This window comes from Petromyzon marinus, chromosome 35 (assembly GCF_048934315.1).
Source record: "Petromyzon marinus isolate PM22_M1 ecotype Great Lakes invasive population chromosome 35, UKy_Petmar_22M1.pri1.0, whole genome shotgun sequence".
NCBI lineage: Eukaryota > Metazoa > Chordata > Hyperoartia > Petromyzontiformes > Petromyzontidae > Petromyzon > Petromyzon marinus.
The window spans coordinates 2,750,713-2,771,407 of record NC_133701.1 but is presented as its reverse complement, the minus strand read 5'-3'; the positions used below and the strand labels follow the sequence as shown (position 1 = coordinate 2,771,407).

The 20,695-nt window shown below is 55.0% G+C and overlaps 1 protein-coding gene and 1 long non-coding RNA gene across 7 annotated transcripts in view; both read right to left on the bottom strand.

Annotated features, from left to right (window-relative positions):
• LOC142929810 (uncharacterized) overlaps positions 1-20,695 on the bottom strand; it is a 147,946-nt gene that overhangs the window by 54,659 nt on the left and 72,592 nt on the right. The gene's annotated exons all lie outside the window — the stretch shown is intronic.
• The window catches only part of ERI3 (ERI1 exoribonuclease family member 3), a 45,742-nt gene that overhangs the window by 20,901 nt on the left and 4,146 nt on the right, over positions 1-20,695 (bottom strand). Inside the window, exons 2-8 of one of the 6 annotated variants that reach the window (XM_032965959.2) lie at positions 16,819-16,938; positions 15,693-15,941; positions 13,778-13,948; positions 12,306-12,422; positions 11,276-11,335; positions 8,049-8,140; positions 2,408-2,480 (exon numbers count right to left, since the gene is read on the bottom strand). In XM_032965959.2, the coding sequence (XP_032821850.1) occupies positions 2,408-2,480; positions 8,049-8,140; positions 11,276-11,335; positions 12,306-12,422; positions 13,778-13,948; positions 15,693-15,941; positions 16,819-16,890 (834 nt within the window). In that variant the 5' untranslated portion in view covers positions 16,891-16,938. Of the gene's footprint in view, positions 1-2,407; positions 2,481-8,048; positions 8,141-11,275; positions 11,336-12,305; positions 12,423-13,777; positions 13,949-15,692; positions 15,942-16,818; positions 16,939-20,695 lie in introns of those variants that run through there. The other 5 variants (XM_032965961.2, XM_032965962.2, XM_032965963.2 and 2 more) reach the window with 5 other exon arrangements.

Genomic DNA, 20,695 nt, shown 5'->3' with positions numbered 1-20,695 from the left:
AAGAACGGATTTCTCCTGCACCTCTAAGCTCACTCATGTGCCTCCCGCGTGCCGGGTGGATGGATGGATTGGGATGGGATTTGAGAACAAGCGAGCTGTTTTTTTTCCTCTCCCTCCCTCCCTCCTCCCTCCGCGATTGCCTTCGGCCCTCGTATCTAAGGGCAAAATCCCCAAACCAGGCACAGCTCCCTTCTGCCACGGCCGCCCTGACACAAGCGGGCATCAATATGGATCGATGGGCCTGGCGACCCGAGCCTTTGACCCCTGCCCAGGCCCTTGTGACGGATTTCTGTTTGACGTGGCCGGAGAGAAAGGGCCGGGGGTGTGTGGCGGTACAATGCCGCTAATCGGCAGGGCAAAGCTAATCGCGCAGCTGATAAATGATGGGCGCGTCAGGCGCGTTTTTAAATGCGCGCGATCGACGCGGGCGTCCTGTCGCGCTCTCCCATCCCCCCCCCCGCACGGGGCCTCCTCCGACCGGAGCGGGCGTCGCTGTGAAGTTGTACGTACGTACGTTGAACTTCTTTCGCACCGTACGTAGCCATCCGTGCTAATCGGAGGTGAGCACTGTCCGTGGCAACACGGGGACACGAGACGGTCACCGTGTTGCCCTTCTTGCCCTTCCGGTGCCCGCCTCCACACCCGCCTCCCCCCCCCCCACCCCTTGACCCGGTGCCTTCCACGGGGCCGGTGTGCAGGGCGCTCGCAACGATGGCGATGTCGACACGCACGGCACGCCGGGATTCCGGTTTTGTTTTCGATGTTGAAAGCGATGTCTTTTGGTTCGCGAGTTACCATTGGTTTCAGGCCTGTACGGATTTGCCTTCGTGGCTGTGCATTTGCCACTTTGGCTCGGGGCGGATTTGGTGGTGAATGTCTCGTTAGTGTTGTGTTTTCCATGGCCTGATGCGTAGCTGCTGAGCACGTCAATGTTGAGACGGAGGCGAGTTCAGGGTGGCATTTACTCGCGCGTGCAGCACACCACAACCAGAGATCATCCACGATTCAAAAACTAAGTAAAAAACCTTTTACAGCTCATTTCTGGAAGAATGGTACCCCCAAACTATGTTGGTAAGGGGGTTTGTTGGACCATACTTCACCACGCCGGTTAGTGTGCCTTGACATAATTCTCCGCCGACACGAGCTGTGGCCGGTCGCTGGGCTCCGAGCGCAGTGCGCTATCCGCTGCGCTACCACTCCATCTCAGTTTGGAAATTTAACGTGAACAATTTACGGACCCACCACTTGTACGGTTGCCTTTACAACGGCTAACGCCGTGACATTTGCTGCCGGTGTAGCCAGAGCCGCGCTCCACCGTGATAATCACACGGCTCACGAGTCGATTAGGCCCAACGTTACTCGCAGCGGACTGCTAAGGAATCAAGGAGCCTAACAGCGGATGAAAGCGGACGCGTTCTCAACGCCGCGGGATTCGACGGCTTTTGAAAGAAGCTCGTGGCCCCGTGCCGGCGCACGGTCGGGTAGAGCCGCGCTCCTCGCTCCGAGCCGCGCTCCTCGCTCCGAGCCGCGCTCCTCGCTCCGAGCGGAATCTTTCTGCGTCGAGGAGTGTGCGGTGGGCGGCCTCGACGACCGCAAGCAGTTGCCCCACGCGCGCACGTATGCACGCACACACACGCGCGCGCTTTGTAACGCAACACCGGCTGTTTGAGAATGAAGAACAACAACCCCGGCACGATCCGCACGCCGGACTGCCCGCCGATCGCCAGTGAACGCCACTCACGACAATGCCAGCTCCCGCCGCCGTGCCCGGCGTTCATTTGAGGCACGGCGGGGAGGAGGGCGGCCAGCGCCAACGCTTCGGATTGCAACGTCGGCGTTGTCACGCCCCCTTAGTCGGCAAAGCCCACTAAAAATAAAGTTTAGTTAAAAAATAAAACCGCACCAAACACATATTCCAAAGATCCCCCGTATACCCTTTAACAGACTGTTGGGGCAAGTGCGGGTAGCGGGCAAGTGCGGTTAAGCGAGCACCTACGAAGGCCGGCACGGTACACGAGGGGGCGGGTGGCCAGCACCACGCCCGGTCACCTTTGTCTCCCCGATACTGATGTTAATAAACTGCGGCAGGTCCTCATTGGAGGCTTGGCCAACCTAGGGGAGGAACACGACCGGTTCAGATACCCGTCAACGCCGTTGTCCGCAGGCAGGAATCAAACTCGCCGGGTTCACAGCGCAGCTCGCTAACCACTACGCCACCGCTTCCCACGTATGTACATACACACACAGGCGCGCGCACGCAAGCAGACGGCGTGAATACGTGAACGTCGCGGGGCAGCACGCCGGCCGGCCGGCGAGAACGGGAGAGCGCCGGCGATGCTGGCAGCGCGCTAAGCTGGACGCCGCGACACCGAGCGCCCTTAATTGTCGTTCTCTCGTTCGCTCGTACCTTCTTAATGTTGATCCACGAGCGGTAGCAGTCCCTCGGCTGCAGATTTAAGTGGCTGCATTGTCCCGGCAGCCTGGATAATCCGGCCGACAAGAGATTGAAAGAGAGAGCGAGAATAATAAAAAAAAATTCAGAGCGGCGTTAGATGTTTAAACTCCCCCGTTAGAACGCGTCCAAATCAAAGTAACTGCACTAAGCTGCAAATGATATGTTTGCAAATAGCCCAGCACTCTGGCGTGTTATTAACCATAAACCAATTTGGAACGATAATATAAAAAAACACACAAGATGCAAAAGTGCTTAGTGTCCAGGTGCGATGAGGCAGTATTTATTTTATGACCTTTAAATTATGTTGCATTAAAAAAATAACAAGTACATTAGCAAAAGCCACAGTGCTTAAAAATGGTGTAATTATGCGGCATTCCTTAACCTCTATTTAGTTTAATTTACAGCCTGCTGCAGGAAGCCCGCTCTTTATAGCTCTGCTTAATAAACTATCGTGTCTCTTATTTATCCGCGTTGCTTCATCAATTTACAGCCGCATTTGATCAATTATTAATGGCGATGAGCAGAACATTAGCTGTGCCCTCAGCTCAGGTCACCTGTCTCCCCCCCCGCCCACCCCCCTCCTGTTCTGTGCCTTCCCGCCCCCCCCCCCCACCACCGAGTTCCCGAAAACAAACGGAGCCATTACGAGGAACGTTCTTTAATCTGCGGCGAATATATATTTAAAATATATATGTCCACGGTCGACGGCGGAAAGAACTCGCCGCCGGCGAGGTCTGCAACGGCCCTTTGCCGGGCCGTGCCGAGACCGCTCCTCCCCCTGCGTGGAGGCGGTGGCAGGTGCCGCGCTGCTACGGGAACCGGCGATCGCGTCGCGGTCAGCGCGCGGCGGCGGCGATGAGGATGACGGAGGGGGCATTGCCGTGATTGTCCCTAACGCTCGGCGCATACGACGGGCGCGCGCCTTGCCCGGCAGGGGACAACCACGTGCCCGCACGGCACTGATGAGGGCGAGAAAGAGAGAATCGTGGTGTTGCCGTAGACGGCGGTGATGAAGGTGGCGATGAAACGGGAATGGTTTTCGTTGCAATCAATGCCAGTGATGGTGATGACGATGATGTTTGATGATGAATGAGATTTATTTAAATGGCAATAGATTATGACGATAATGGTAAAAAGAGAATTGTTACAATTGCTGTAACGGATGATGATGGTGACGATGATGATGACGAAGAAGGTGCTATGGCAATGAACTGCAACGATTCACTGTGACAATTTCTCTTTACTTTCTAACAAAAGACTTCGGACATCAGTCGGGAAAAAAAAACACTCCCAGCTCCTTCCATATCATATCTAATCTCCAGGTCCCTATTTAATTTTCTGTTTTCTATATCGGATTTCGAGTAATGTAACCCTTTTCCCACTCTCACTTCTATTAATTCCAGGAGTACCGCGGTTCACGGCTTCCGTGTTGGAGTGCTTGCGACGCGCCACAAAAACAATTTACTTTACGGGATTGCTTTCCCTTCCCCGACACAAAAGGAAGCCCGGGTTTCGCTCTGGACCGAGAGCGGATTTCTGAATTTCTGCGTTAACCCCTTATGAAACGCACTGACCCGTCCGGCTGAAAAAGGGGCAGGAAATGGACACCGTAATGCGGCGAGGTGGCGCCCACAAAGGCCGCGCAGATTAAAAGTGGCATTACGCCTGTTGGATTTGGACGGCCGCGGCGAGAGGGAGCGAGCGCGTGCGCGCGCGAAACGTTATCACGCGGCTTCGCCATTGTGGGCCCGAGCGTTCCACTGGCTGCCCGCTAACAGGGACGGCGGCCCGATCGCCGGGGGCTAAGCCGATTTTCATTTGCGCCGGTTTCAATTTATTAAACCCCCCTCCCACCGCCGTCCGTGTGCTCCGTCGCGCGCACACACGACGCGCCGAGACGGGGGCATCGTCGGGGAGGAGGAGAGTGAGCCGGGATCCACCGGGGCATGAAAGCGCCCGACTTAAGACCCTAATACGTGTGCAATGAGATCAGACGGCTGGCAGCGATCTACCGCTGCCCGGGCCGTCGGCCGTGCGCGACCACAAAACGCCTCTCAGCCGCGCATCGCCGCGCCCGCCACGCCGTCCGTCCGTCCGTCCGTCCGGCCGGCCGACGGCCGGCCGGCGGGGTGGGGGGGAAAATGTTCATCTTAATCCGGCTCGCCCCGCCGCCAACCGCGCCGCTGACGGCTTAACAGATGGCAAAGCGGCACTGCCGCGACTTGAGGGGCACCGAGGGCTCCCGCCGGGCATGCATGGCCCCCCCCCCCCCACCGCCCTGTCCCGGGCGCACGGCGATGGCCCGGCACCGGCCGTGACGGCGTTATTACGGTTAATGCCACCGCATCTTCATTTCGAAAGGAAATTAATTTGAGCCCCATGCAGCGACGGGGCTCACTAAAGGTTATTTCAAGCCGAACAAAAACGGGTTTGTGTATTTTATTTTATCTTACAACATAGCGCTAATTGCTAAAAGTCTGCATATTTCACAGCGTATTTGTAGGGAATATGAAGACGCAAAGATGTACGCACACACAATCTCACCTACAAAGACAAAGATCCCTCGTGTAGCCTTCACACACTGTTGGGCCAAGTGCTGATAGCGAGCACCTACGAAGGCCGGCACGGCACACGATGGGGTGGGTGGCCAGCACCACGCCCGGCCACCTTTGTCTTCCCATTGCTGATGTTTTCCATTTGCACCAGGTGCTCAATTAAGGCTGAATCGGCTTAGGGGAGGCATAGCCTGGGTTCAGACATGTCGCCGATGTTGGCCGTGAGCGGGAATCAAACTCAGGCCGCCGGGTTGGTAACGCATTGCATTAACCACTACTCTACAGCTCGCCACAACTCTCACACACACACACACGTATACTCACACAATGTCATTTACACCCTCTCCCACACCGCCTCCATGTAAACACAATGACTCATACACACACTTTCGAAAACACCACACTAACACACTCCCGTCGCTCTCTCTCCTCGCTCTCTCCTCGCTCTCTCCCTCTCCTCGTTTTCTCCCTCTCCTCGTTTTCTCCCTCTCCTCGCTCTCTCCCTCTCCTCGCTCTCTCCCTCTCCTCGCTCTCTCCCTCTCCTCGCTCTCTCCCTCTCCTCGCTCTCTCCTCGCTCTCTCCCTCTCCTCGCTCTCTCCTCGCTCTCTCCCTCTCCTCGCTCTCTCCCTCTCCTCGCTCTCTCCCTCTCCTCGCTCTCTCCCTCTCCTCGCTCTCTCCCTCTCCTCGCTCTCTCCTCGCTCTCTCCTCGCTCTCTCCTCGCTCTCTCCCTCTCCTCGCTCTCTCCCTCTCCTCGCTCTCTCCCTCTCCTCGCTCTCCCTCTCCTCGCTCTCTCCTCGCTCTCTCCTCGCTCTCTCCCTCTCCTCGCTCTCTCCTCGCTCTCTCCTCGCTCTCTCCTCGCTCTCTCCTCGCTCTCTCCTCGCTCTCTCCTCGCTCTCTCCTCGCTCTCTCCCTCTCCTCGCTCTCTCCCTCTCCTCGCTCTCTCCTCGCTCTCTCCCTCTCCTCGCTCTCTCCCTCTCCTCGCTCTCTCCCTCTCCTCGCTCTCGTAAAGCGTGCGTGCCTCACGGCGAGCGGCCGTTTTTCGTGAGCGTTAAGTGACAAAGGCCGCCGCCTCGTCACGACGGTACGGGGACCCGGCCCGGTCCCCGGTAACCCCGCCCCCCCCCTCCCAACCTCCCCCCTCCCGGCCCCCCCACAGAGACGCTCATTGTGCCCAGAATTAAACCAAGCAGAGCGGAACAACAAGACCACCCCCCCGAGCCCCCTCTCTCCAGCCACTGCGGTGAACATGGTAGAGGTCCCCAGGAGATCCCGATTAAAGGATCCCCGTCTACCCGACGCACACCCTCCTCGTCTGTTTACATACTCTGGGCGATTACCACGACAAGCCCATTTCAATGTTTCTTTACCGATCGTTTTACTATGGAGTGGTAGGGGTTGTTTTATTACCTTTTAAAAAAAAATTGTAATTTGTCCGCGCGGATTTTTCGCGAACGGGGAACGTATTTAAGCTTAGTGTTCATTCGTGTCCACGCAAAATACGCAGTCTTGTTTTCTGTAACGACGCCGTGTTTCTGTGCGGGTGGGGTTGGGTTGGTTTGGGCTCCGTTGGTGCCGTGCGCTGTTTTGTTCTCTCGCTCTCGACTTCTCCGTGACCCAGCTCGCCCCCCCCCCCCCTTGCCAGCGAGGGTCTCAAGGCCTCCCGGGGTGCTCGCCCGCTCAAACAAAATCAACTTGAAAAACCTGTGATGGCAACCCCCAAAAGCTGATTTCTACTGATCCACTGAAGGAAAAACAAAATCAATTGGAAGATAATTCACCTCCACCTCGAACACACACGCATTGTTTTACACATCCCATCAGCCACGCCGCCTTCCGGCACTGCATACAATCAGCAGCATTGATTCAGAACAAGCGAACCCTGCATTGGTGTATCAACATCCAGTGTCTCATTAGCGGTGACGCCTGCTCGAACCAACGCTGGTAAAACTGCCAAAGGTTTATAGGCAAGGGCCCTGTCTCTCGAGCAGGTATGGGTTCCACTGAGACCAACAACGACATGACACACGGAATAAGCATCGAGGAATACAAGTCGGGGGCCGTGCCACTTTTTATTCCGCGCGGCGACGCTAACGGTCGCTGAGAAGAGTGGGGGGCTTGGGTCGGACGCGTCGCTCTAAAAACACTGCCCAGGGGCCGTTTACTTGAATTGCACTTCCCACCTTGGACTGCGCTGCTGCTGCTGCTGCTGCCGCCGCACAAATTGTCCGGTCGCTCGCTCGCGTCGAGAGACAACGACCCGGGGGCGCGAGGAGGAAGCCACAGACGAGGAGGAAGCCACAGACGAGGAGGAAGCCACAGACGAGGAGGAAGCCACAGACGAGGAGGAAGCCACAGACGAGGAGGAAGCCACAGACGAGGAAGCCACAGACGAGGAGGATGCCACAGACGAGGAGGAAGCCACAGACGAGGAGGAAGCCACAGACGAGGAGGAAGCCACAGACGAGGAGGAAGCCACAGACGAGGAGGAAGCCACAGACGAGGAGGAAGCCACAGACGAGGAGGAAGCCACAGACGAGGAGGAAGCCACAGACGAGGAGGAAGCCACAGACGAGTGGCAAGACAGCAGCTAGGCGGTGAGCCGGTGCCAAATCCCCCCCCACCCCCCGCAAAGCTCTGTGGTCCTCACTATATTAAGGTGTTTTGGGCCAATGAATGAGGATTTACATGTGGAAGGAAGAGCACCCAGAGGAATCCCACATTTGCCAGGGGGGCGGATGGCGGCGGGGTTAGGTACTCTATCCCATACAGATGGAACAGGTGGAGTCCACATTATGCTGTACTGGCTTCTCCTGGCAAGCCAGGGTACAGCTCCTCTTTTGATGCCCACGGGAAGGGGAGTTTCACAACAACATCCGTGCAGTGATCAACCAACCCTCGCTGCTGCTTCCACAGCGCTGGATCACCGCAGCCACGTGCAGCGGCAGCCACGTGCAGCAGCAGCAGCAGCCACGTGCAGCAGCAGCAGCGGCGGCGGCGTAACTACCACCGGCGCCCGGCACAAATAACACGTTGCTCACATCACTTTGAGGTCCCAGTCGCCACAGGTGACGAAGACGGACTTTGTTTCTGGATCCAGGAGGCCCTCCTTCTCCATCCACTCGTCCACCATCTGCAGCGGGCGACCGATAATTATTTATTTACTGCACGACCAACGGAGTCCCGCGCCTCGCACGCGTCACGAGCGTAAAAGAAAAAAACCCCGATTTTAATTGGCGAATCGAATTATCGTTACAGCCTCGTGGGGGAGAGGAGGGAGGAGAAAAAAGAGCTCGACAGAGAGCAACAGAGTGGGAGAGAGAGCAGGGGAAAGAGAGACAGCAGGGGAGAGACATGTCCCCGGAGCGTCGGTCCTGCGGTAAAGTGGAGACGGTGGCGCACCAATACGTGGAGTGCAAGAGCCTGGACTCGTTGTTCAAGGTCCTGAGAAACATCCTCCTAAGGTTCAGCCTCCACATCTCCCCGACGGTCCTCATCTTTGGATACCCGAAGGGCAACGGACCCCAACATTTTCAGGGGCCGGTCAAGGTGCTCTTCGGCTACGCCAAGCTCGCCATATACAGGGCGAGGAAGGTAGAGAGAGAGGGGGGGCAGAGAGGGGGGTAGAGAGAGAGGGAAGGGGTAAGGAGAGTAGAGCGAGAAATCTTTTGTGAAATCTTTCATTTAAAAAGGGGGGGGGGGTTATATAAAGCAAAGCATTAAAAAAATACCGAAATGATGAACGAAGCAAAGTGCCGACTACACCGAGCATCTTCTGTTTTCCTCTGATCGAAAAAAATAGAGAGAGAGGAGGAGAGAGAGAGCAGGGGAGAGAGAGCAGGGGGGAGAGAGCAGGGGAGAGAGCAGGATACCCAAAGGGCGACGGATCCCAACATCTTCAGGGGCTGGTCAACGTGCTCGTCGGCTACGCCAAGCTCGCCATATACAGGGCGAGGGAGGTGGCCGTGGAGGGGAAACGTCTGGCCAGCAGCCTGGGCATCTTCTGCACTCTGGTCGGAGCCAGGGTGTGGCTGGAGTTCCGCCATGCGCGGCTGACCCACGCCGTGCCGGCCTTCAAGGAGCAGTGGGCGCTGGAGGAGGCCGTGTGCTCGGTGGCAGATAACGGAGAGCTCTGCATGCAGATATGAGCTACCCGTCGGAGGCCGTAGGACTGCGAAAAGGGCTGGGTGCAGATGCAGCACTTGCAATTTATTTTTAATATATAATAATATTACAACTATTACATAGAAAACATAGGGGGAACATAGACATGGAGTAGGGAGAGAGGGGGTAAAGAGAGAGGGGGGGGGTAGAGAGAGGAGGTAGAGAGAGAGAGGGAAGGGGTAAAGAGAGCAGAGCGTGAAATCTATTGTGAAATCTTTCATTTAAAAGGGGGGGGGGGGGTTACATAAAGCAAAGCATAAAAAAAACGAAATGATGAACGAAGCAAAGTGCTGACTACACCGAGCATCTTCTTGTTTCTTCTGATCGTAAAAAAAAGAGAGAGCAGGAGAGAGCAGAGGAGAGAGCAGAAGAGAGAGAGAGCAGGAGAGAGAGTAGGAGTGCGTATGGGGGAGTCAAGAGAGCAAGCATGAGGGTGAGTGTGCTGGGGCAGCTCCTCCTGCTGGCGTTGTGGAGGGGTGCAGTGTGGAGGGGTGAGGAGCGGTGCAGTGTGGAGGGGTGAGGAGTGGAGGAGGGTGGACGTGTGGCCCTGGCCGTGCCGCGTGCAGCGCTGTCCGTGGTGCTGGTGCCCGCGTGTGCCCAGCCCCCACACTCCCCGCTGCTCCAGCCCTCCTTATTAATCGTTGCGGCGCCTCTGCCTTTGAATCACTGAACGGTTTCTCAGAGAGTCATTTTAATTCATTTCATTTTTTCTCCACCCCCAATCGCCCACCAGTCCCCCCCCCAACCTCCCTCCCCCCAACCCCCACGCGCAGTTAATTGAATGATTGATAAGTTCTCCGCGCGGAGAGCTTTGCGCCCATCCGTCACGCCAGACGTGGGCACTCGGAAAAGCCAGGTCTGGGCTCATTTGCTTAATCAAAGTGTGGTTTAATTAATCTCCCGTGCACGCCGCATCGCCGTGCTCCGCCGGCGGGCCGCTCGTGCTCACGGCGGGGGTAATAACCCGGGGCCCGCCGCCAGTGCCGACGCAGTCGCGGGAACGGCCCCAATTAATCTATTACCACTGGGTGAGACGGGAAGCGTGCCGGGTGGGGGGGGGGGGTAAGTGGGGCGGCTGCTGCTTTATTACTCCTTTTATTGTTATTATTTATAATTTAGGAATGCCGAGCTGTAAATGGGAACGGGGGAGGCCATCAACGGGGGCGTCGGGAGCGCCGGCGACAACGCTGCTTTGGGAGACGCGACGAGAGGGTAACGTGTGTGCCCGTGCGCCGCTGAATCGGGGAGGAGGACACGCGCGGGCGGGGGATCTCCGTCGCGTGACCCTGACTGCCGACCTGACCTTTGCTCCGGGGAGATTCCGCGACCGACGCCGAGCGCGTCAGCGTTTTCTCTGCCCTCGTCATCTTTAACGGAACAAATGTCGTCAAAAAAGTCGGGGAGAAGACGCCAGAGGGAGGGCGTCGAGTTCAACACCAAGTCTCGTCTTGAGAGCGCATAAATGTTCCCTTCTCCCAGCCGCAGGTGCTGTTGACTCCCTGCCCCAGGTTCAAGAGCATCCTCTTCTCCAAGTGACGGCGGTCTCGAACGACGATAGGCGTCAGAGCAGGAGCCTAAAAATCCAAACGGACCTCTCGCAGAGCAGCGAGTCCCTTTTGTTTTGGAGAACGGCCACGGAAGAAGATAACACAGAGCTACCTCTGAGATCCCTTCAAGTGACCACTGGTCCATACGGTAGGGGGTTTTGCATTCTCCCTCCTGCCACTCAGTGTAACAATGCACGTCACACGACAGTGAAACCAATATTTTTTCATCTCAGAGCAAGAATGTAGCCGTATTAGGTGCAAAACCTAAGTAAAATGTTACTGGGGTTTTTTTTTTTGTTCAATTATTTGTGACCGGGCCAAGACCATCCACTCACTGCACATGAGAACCCAGGTTTAATCAAGAGCAGCCACTGAAACCCAAATTTGAACCCAGGACCCTCGGCGTCCATGACCTCCGAGCCACCCGGCGGCCTCTCACAGAAACCCGACTCGAACGGGACGGACAGGGAGGGAGACGTTGACGGACAGAGTGAAGTTTCCGCACACGAGAGAGCCGTGGCAGGCCTGTCTCGTCCCCGATGCAGCGGCGCGGTTACCTGTAGCACCTGGTCGAGCGTGGGGCGCCCATCCACCATGTCCTGAACGATCCCTGTGAGCTGCGACGATCAATAGCCGGGGACAAAGCCATTACCGCCACCAATTCCGCCGCTACAACCACCACATAATTTCAGCAGATTCCCAAAGTCGGTATCTAAAAGGAATCGATGCATCACAACGACAGTGTTTATTGATATGTCGTAAATATGTGGTCGATTCCGTTGCATGTTATTATTACGCGGGTATAAAATTGGCCATGATAGATGAATGAAAAACATTACCTGCATAAAAAAAGGAGAGAAACTGCCGTCCAGAAAAATTACCCTCCCACTTCTAACGCCTCTTTACCCCGAAACATCTAACAAATAATATCTCGGCGTCGGCATAATTTTTGTGGCGAATAACGCACGCGCATCTTACAACACGTGCGCTCCCAACACCCCCCCCCCCTACTTTTAATAAAACATTTAAATCTCTGCATAATTTATCCTGGGTAAATTACGCTTCGTGTCCGATGTAAATTCCCTCTCCCTCCTCCTCCCACGCCGCACTCACTACACAAAGCGGCCGAGACACAAACTGCTCTCAATAACAATGACTCGGGCAGTAACAGTAAAAACAAACCGTGCGGGTTACCGCTGTAGGCTTGCTGCTCTCACAGATAAGCCACGGAAAGGCACGACCTGTTAATTTCCTGCCTGTTGCCCGTTCGACCTGACGCCTGCTGGTACATTTCGGTAATCGATATCCACTCTTTAGTGCCTTGCTCTGTGTACCTTTCGCAGCCCGCGCGGCATAAATCAATCCTCGCTCGCCGTGTCGGCGGCATCGCCGCGCCGGGCCGAGCGCAAACAAAGGCCCAGCTTGCAAATTGGTGCGGCGGCCAGTCACCGCCACAGCACGCGCTCGCGCGCGCGAGCGGGCCAGAGAGCGAGCTTCTAAAGCCGTGCCGCGCTTGTTGAGGTTTCAATTAGCTCGAAAGGTGCGGTGGCGGCGACGGTGGCGGGGTTTCTAAATTCGCGCACCCACCTCGGTGCAGAAGGCGGACAGCTCGGGGTGCGCGGTCGGCCGGACGTACGTGTGAAAGGTTGACTCGACTTCCATCGACTTCCCGTTCACTCTCAGGATGGGAAACTCAATGATCTCCTGCGCGGGGAGGGAGACCGTGAAACAATACAGCCTTCACGGCGTGAGTGATCGCGCGGGCGCTGGCGCCGGATCGACGCCCCGCGCTCGCGAGTGGCGGCGCTCATGAAAAAACCGGAGAGGGCGCAGGCCGGTTTTTTTTCGTGCGGCTCGGCCGTGCGGGAAAACGGCAGCCGCCGGTGGGCCGCCCGATCGGCGCTTCACACCGAAGAACGTTTTCACGTTTTAAAAAAAAAGCTGCACGATGGACACCAAGGGTGTTACGACGATGAGCAATGCACTAAGAAATCATCGCATAGAATCTCGGCTTTTAAAAAAATACATTTGCACAACGGACGCGCTTTGACCTCTGCCGGTGTGTCACCTCCGAGGTCGACACGCGGAGCCACCAATTATGTTTATTTATTTTACTATTTAGATTTACTTCTGCCTACCCTGCAACCTGGAATTGATTAAACTTAGCGTTGAATACGTTGCCTGCTGAACAACAATCGATGCGATAATAAACTCTTTATTGCCGTTTTTATTATTACCAGCATCATCATCATCATCATCGTGGTGGTCGTCGCTTACACGGCATTTGTAAAACGCCTTGCGCGCCAAACACTGCATCTCGGAGCGCTAATTATTGCTGCTACGGCAATTTAATGCAGTCGGGGAAATCTTAAACGGCTCGCGCGAACCAGACGCGCTGCCGCACACCGCCGACTCCCGTTGGCTCCCCCCCCCCCCACCGCCCGCCACGCTCCCTGCTCAAGCCGTGGGAAGCGGTGCGAGTCGCGCGCTTTGCTCCGAGCGCGGCTCCGATCGACCGACGGGAGCTGTGGCCACTGTTGGCGCACGTCTCTTAAGAAAACCAACACTGGAGGTGACTCATGGCAGTATTAACGCGAAAATTCACATTAAACTTAATGGGCCGTGTTAGCAGTGCTGCATTTGCTCACGGTGCACACACACGTAACCATAATCACCATAACATAAGCACAGAGAGAGCAGGCTAACCTTTCGGGCAACGTCACTTCCCCAGTGCAGACGGAACAGACAGCGCATATAAAGTTACCCCTCCGCAGAACAGTGTTCTGCCAGAGTGCAACAACTCTACCCCCCTGAGACGCACCGAGAGGAGCGGACGGATCAGGGGGCATGAACAAACCAGAGACATAGCACTTGTAATGACCGTCGTCAAAAGTCAAGGCTCCAAATAAACCCGGGGCGTAATTTCTCACCGAATATTTTCTGGGCCCTTGGTAAGCCGGTACACGTTAAGTATACTTCTCACTTTGGCCACACCGGACGTGGTGTGCCGGGCCCGGGGACATGTACCCGTGCATGCCCGGCTGCCGGCGACCTCTGACCTGCGGCCGTGGCGGCGCGTCCTTGTCGCACGTCGCCTCGAAGTCGAGCACCAGGAAGTGGTGGAACCGGTGCACGGAGGGCGACGGTGCGCGGGGGCCCCGGACCCTTGCCGCCTCGACCAGGTCGACCATCGTGGGCCCCCGGTGGACGCTGGCGGATCCCGGCGGAGCCTGCCCGGCACACGCGCGACCACGCTCAGCACCGACCGGCACGCAGCCTCAACCAAAGCGCGAATCTTTCCACTGGGCTTCTGACGGTCAACCCCGAACTGCCACTGCCCCAATAACGGGCGATTTAATTGTCGCTGGACGAAGGCCTTCTGATGCTATATCAGTTGGGAGGGGGGAGGGGAAATGTTTGGCCATACTTCACCACGCTGGTCAGAGCAGATTAATAAAGCGGAAAGGGGAAGGCCCTTCAGTGGCTCCGATATCGGTTGCCACCGAGGTTAGCCGTGGCCGGGAATCACAACGTAGCGCGCTGCGCCCCCGCTCCACCCCGTGCTATACAAATTGAAAATAAGAGATCTCACAGGCACGATGCAACGCAGGCATCGCAAAGCAGGAGAACCGATTTTAAATCGATGAAAGGATCGTGATGTGTGTGTGGTTTCCACGGGGACGAGATTGTTAGATTTAGTGACCAGCACGCTAATAAACACTCGCGTACGTAGCAGATGTGTAACCAATGTCATGCCGGTCAGGTCGGACAATCAAGACACCACGAGTCTCTATTCTCATGGAGATCTGGGTCATGCATTACACAAGGTTATAAACAGCACCGAAATAGACAAAAAAACTCTATTATAGTACTTAACATCAACCGAGGTAAAACATTAAGCAGTACAAAGTTATTGCCCGTATCCTAAGCACTATATAGTACTTAGGATACGAGCAATAACAGTCAAATTCTTATTTATGAAATACATGTTATTGTCACATGCTAGAACCCCTTCACTGTCACAATGTTTAACCCCGTTTTAATTTCTTGCACTTGACACTCCGCGAGCCGTTACAATTTATTGATTTATTGCGACTCAGGTCTCCTTAAAAATAAACCAGACAGACGTACGGCCTCAATAGCCCTCTTATCTGGCCCTCGACAGAGTTTAAATGTACGTCAAATTCCCACTCGTGCAAGATACAAGCGGAGACACAGCCACCTCTCGCCCTTCACCCAGTCATGGCCGGGCGTGGAAACCCGGGCGCGTAGACAACGTACGGATACAACGTACGTGTGTACACAACGCGCGGTACAATCACCAAACAGCGTATGTAACGCACGCGCGTGCCACGCACGCACCACGCACGTGCCACGCACGTGCCACGCACGTGCCACGCACGCACCACGCACATGCCACGCACGCACTCGCACGGCATAGACCAGGGGGCCCCAACCCCCGGGCCGCGGACCGGTATCGGTCCGTGGCCTGTTAGGAACCGGGCCACACAGCAGCAGGAGGTGAGAGCGGCGAGTCCGCACGTGGCACGCCCCCATTACTTTATTATTTACCACTTCCGTCCGCGCCGCTTTCCCGCACCGCGCACTTGTCTCAGTCACAGTGTTGGTAAGCCCACAAGCGAACCCCTAGTAGCCAAAATGTGCAAAAAACAAACCGCTTGGAGAGTCTTCTTTGGTTATTTCGGTAAAGTCACGTAGAATGCGAATAAAATAATAAATTAATAAAAATAAAATAACACAATAAAATTCTCACGACGTTTCGGCCACAACACAAGTGGCCTTCTAATTTATTATTTTATTCTCATTCTACGTGACTTTACCGAAAGAACCAAAGAAGATGAATCCTTGCAGTCACGAAAGCTTTAAGTCGCTGCAGAGCTTCTTTGAAAAGGGGGAAAGACCCAATGATGACCCGCCCACCCCCACCCCGGTCCGTGAAAATAATTGTCTTACACGAAAACGGTCCCTGGTGCCAAAAAGGTTGGGGACCGCCGGTATAGACAACGACAGCTCACGGGGGACGGAGGCGGTGCGGGCGACGGTTGAGAGCGGCGGAGGAGCGGACGGCGGCTGCAGAGCAGGGCGAGGGCCAACGGGGGGCGCCAGATCCGGGCAGGAGAAGTCCGCGACGCCGCGGCTACAGCCGATCCGCGCGCACGGTGCACCGCGCGACACGATCGGGAGGCCACGCATGTTTTTAAACTGAACACAAATAATACAAGTGAAAAAATTCGTTCCAGATGCGTACCGCATTTTCATTTGAGATGCGTTTAGTGTTACCTGGTTTGGGACTTAACTTTACGCGCGATTGTCGACCAAGCCTGCTGCTGCTGCTGATGATTATGATGATGATGATAAAATGAATGCGTTTGGTTCACGGAAACTTCAGTGTGTGTTCGGGGAAGTTTTGCAGCCGCTGTAGATTTTTTCCTCAACAGATTTTGACATCGATAATGCGTGCTTCAAAAACACATCGTGTCTCGCGCTGAATTATGATCACAGAATATAAATGATCCGCATGCGGCGATTCCCACCTGTGCCCCAACACGGTTCGCCGATTGTCCCGATTCGTCACGATAAAATAAAAAAAAATCGATTCCTGTTTGTTTTCGTTTTTACGATCTCATTTGTATTGTTCCTTGGTCTTTCCTGTTACTTTTTAGCAGTTTTGTTTGCTCCACAATTCTGAAAATAACAAATTACTTGCATAACAATTACATAAATCATCAACAATCAATGTTCACACGCATGGATCGTGAGCGCTGTCGCAATCGGTTTCAATTAGACGAGTCGATGAACCATTGCTTCCTTAGCAACCAGCATACCTGTCAACCCATACGGTTTACCCGTATTCTTGTACAGGGCTGTATAAGGGCACGGGGTGACCAACAAGGTCTGAATTGGTTTTCTGTAACAAGTCGGTACTGACAAGGTGTTGACAAGTATGCCAACCAGTGGCGATTCCCAAAACCTGGGCTACTCATCGCGAGTCGCGCACGAACCACGCGCTCCCGCGCCCCGCAAACTCTTGACCCGAGCGACGATCGCTCCAGCGGGAGGGTCTGGGGGACAAACCCACCGTGCGAGCGTGCAACAGTCGGCAGCAGAAGGCGGCGACGGCCCTGGATTGGAAGGCGGCTCCAACCAGCATCAGCGGAGGCGGCGGCGGCGGCGCCTCTTGGCGTCGCGCGAGTCACAGCTGCCAACGACGCAAACGGAGAGTTGAGGATCCTCGCAACGGACTCATCGCTCGCTGCTGCCGCACCGGAGCACGGCGTGGATATCTCAAGAGACAAACCGAGAAATTAGCGGCGATGCGCGTGCACGGAGGGAATAAACTCACCGTCGTGGGAGTGAGAAAACGGAAAACTGCATTTTACATGGAAAATAATTGTCTCCAAAATTGTAGTTTGATATTCACGTTATATCATTTTAATTTTAAATCAGTTCATGGGCACGCTCGTGTTTTTGACTTTCTTAGGCATTGTGTGATACGCGATGTCCACAATAGGGAACCGCTGGCACCGTTTGTCAACTTTTATTAAATGTCCCAGTTTTATGGATGTCCCAGTTTTCTCAACGTCACGGTCAGTGTCTCTGCTCTGAAAGAACGGTCAGTGCCAAAAATGCGAGCCTATCACAAACTCTGGTTGCATACAGATGGCGGTGTTTTGTTTAATCGCCAAAAAAATAATCAACATTTAAATCCATCGATCAATAAACCAGTGGAACACAATCCAGGTATTTGCGTAATTAAATATCTAGCAAATGGGATTACATGTTTATTTATTAATATTTCATCCGGCTGGTCAAACTTCCAACCAGTTTATATACAGCGACGTACGGCCTGCAGGCCGGACGTGACCCACAACTTACTTTCACGCAGCCCGCGGCCACACGAGCACCTAACGTCCCAAAATGGCCCGCAAACAATATTCATCTGTCGCTGCAAGCATCTTATCAACGATCGGGTTACGAGAGAGGGCATATTTTCAACCGGGCGACAACACCAGGTTTCTGATCCCTTTTGGGTCGCTGCAAGGGCCCCCCCCCCCCTCTTGCAGTGACAGCAGTGGGCCGAGGCGTTGCTTGTTGGCTTGCGGCGGCCCTTAAAAAGGCACCTGAAAATTTTTCCAGTCAAAGGAAAGACGTTGCCCGGGCCCCGAACTAAAATGCGGGCGGGCGTGCCGACGAAATGACGCGGCGAGAGGAGTAGGAACTCCACGTGACGGAGCCGCGGCGAGGCCCGGCGCTGTCCATCTCCCGTGTCGGCGGTGATGCACGAGGTTTCCACTCTGCCGCAGAGTTAATGGCCGCGAGTGCCACACCACCTTTTATAGAGCAATCTCTCAGAGAGGTCCGGCGGGTGGAGGGGGAGGCTCTCAACAGCCCATTATCGTGGAGGGGGTAATCACCGCCACACCACGCCATTCCAAAATATCACCACCGCTCTTGGCTTCCTTGTCGCTTCCATTTGTAAAGACGACATAAGTGTGCGCGCGTGCGCGTGTCTGTGTTGACACCGGTTAACGTGGCACGCTCTTTAACATCGCCCATTTAAGCGGCTGGGTCAAGCGCTCGAGTGGTAGAGAGCGACGCTCACAATTAGAAGGGTTGCAAGTTCAAATTGCGGCCTGGTTGGTCGCCTCGGCCCGTTCCGTTATTCCAACGATCGATAAAATGAGCGAGGTTTTGTGCGGAAATCAACGGTGGAAGTCCTATGGAAATGCATGACCCCATCGAATGAATGTGGAATTTCCAGCACGCCGCACAACACGCTCGACCACGCAAAAAAAAACACTCTGGATTTTGATCGCGGTCAAAAGGGTGACGTTTGCACGTTATTCGGTTTTGTTTGTGTGTCGTCAGAAGGATTTGCGAGTACGAGGGAATTCCCACAGCCTGCTACCCCCCAACAGGCCACGTCTTCCTCCCCCCTCCCCCCCACTGACCGGTGCTGACCCAGCGAGGTGAAGTACGGCTAAATAAACCCCACGACTCGCACTGCGCGGGCATTCCCTCATCAAGCAGCGGAGTGACAAAAGGGGCTGCACAATAACGCACAGCACGCATTGGTGGCCACCCATTGGCTGCGACCGTCGCGAAACCTCAGCCACCTCTGAGATCGTGGGGGTTAAGTTTGGGAGGGAGAGCAAGAAAACAAATCTGAAAGACAAAACTAAAATTAACCAGGAAGGGGTTGAGCAGGGCGGCAGCAAGGCCTCACCAGTGCCCAACGCTGTAATCAGGGCACAGCGCAAACATTCACGTGGCCACGGCGAGACGAACGAGAGTCTGGCAATGAATTCAAATACAAGCGCAGTGCCAGCGCTCGGCGGACACAATCCAGTGACATATTTTAGATCCACAAATCAATTCCAATTATGGCCACGGAGGAAGGAGAGTTTTAAAGAGTAACGTGCTCTGCGCTGTCACCACATCGACCACATCAGCAGCCACATTCTGACAACAGTGGCCAAACATTTAAGAGGTTCAGCCGGAACATTTTGCCCCCCGAGTTAAACACACAGGCAGATAAATCTGCAGCCCTGCAACTGCTTGCTCAGGCCACTTCTACAAGAAGGGCCTCCACCTCTATGGAGCCCCTGTAAAGATTGTACGACCTCCTCTTCCATGTGGGGAGGGGGAGATGGAACCGAACTGGCGACCTCCGGATGATCACAAGTCCAGTGTACTAACCGTTACACCACGGTGGCGGCGCGGCTTCCTGCACACGCAGGCTCGAAAGTAAAAACAAAAAAATCACAGGGGTTAAACGAGGCGAGTTCCGTTACCCATTTAGCAGCTGCTCAGGAAGGCAACCGCAGATAACGGCGCGACGACGCTTCCTTGGCGCAGCATCAGCGGCGACGCGGGACCCGGCTAGCGGGCGCACGCCGCCGCCCCAGCCATCGCGGGCACATCTTTAAGGTGCTTAACGGGAAAGGCTGGCCGATTATAGAAACCGTGCAATCACCGCTTCCGCTGTGCTAGCCGCGCCGCGCGGGGAGAACGCTCCCGAGCGAAGAACGCCGTCGGATGCGCCCGCGCGCATCTGTGCATGCGTGCGTGAACGTCTGTGTTTTCACGAGCGCGGGGCACGACCGCCCGTGTGATTAATAAGAAGTGCTGCGGGCAAGTGTTTGTTTAGAGCTTGCGTAGGGGGAACGGACGACTCTGCACGCACGTACGTGTGTGTGTGTTCAAAAAAGACTCCTGGGCCGACTCCGCCTCAAATGAGTACCTGGTGCGGTGAGTAAACATCATCACTGGGGAGACAAAGGCGGTCGGGCGTGGTGCTGGCCACCCACTCCTTCGTGTGCAATGTCGTCGGCCTTAATAGGTGCTCGCTAACGGCACTTGCCCCAATAGTCTGTTCAGGCCATACGGGGAATATTTGTCTTTGTCTTGTTTACAAGCACAGGGAGTATGAACTTAATTCATCCCAAGGGAAGCTGTTTCGTAGGGAAATCTACGAGCATAGCTCTGTATACCATCTCAGCATGCCACGGCACGTAACGATGCAACGAATTATTAATTATTTAAACGATACATTCAAGATAAGATCGACAAATCCTGCATGTAAGAATCTATTATTTACTGTTCGTGAAAATTACACGCAAACTATTTGCTCAGGTCAGTTTGAGCCTACCGGGGCAGACAATACCGTACAAATGGGGTCACAAAAACACACACGCAAATAAAGCTCGACTCGGATCTCGACACTTGAACAGTGAGGATCGGTCAAATTTCCCGGTGAGGCTATCTAGTCGCAAGCCCGGTCTACAACAGGTCCGCTTTACCACGTGCACAAACACCAGAGCCGGTGCACTCCGGCAAGAGCAGCACCGCTAATGCACGTTGTCCTGCTGTTCGCGATGGATTCCCCTGGCGGTCAGCATTCCGCTTTTATCTGACCGGGCCTAACTCATCGTGAGACAGGCGGAGAGGAACCT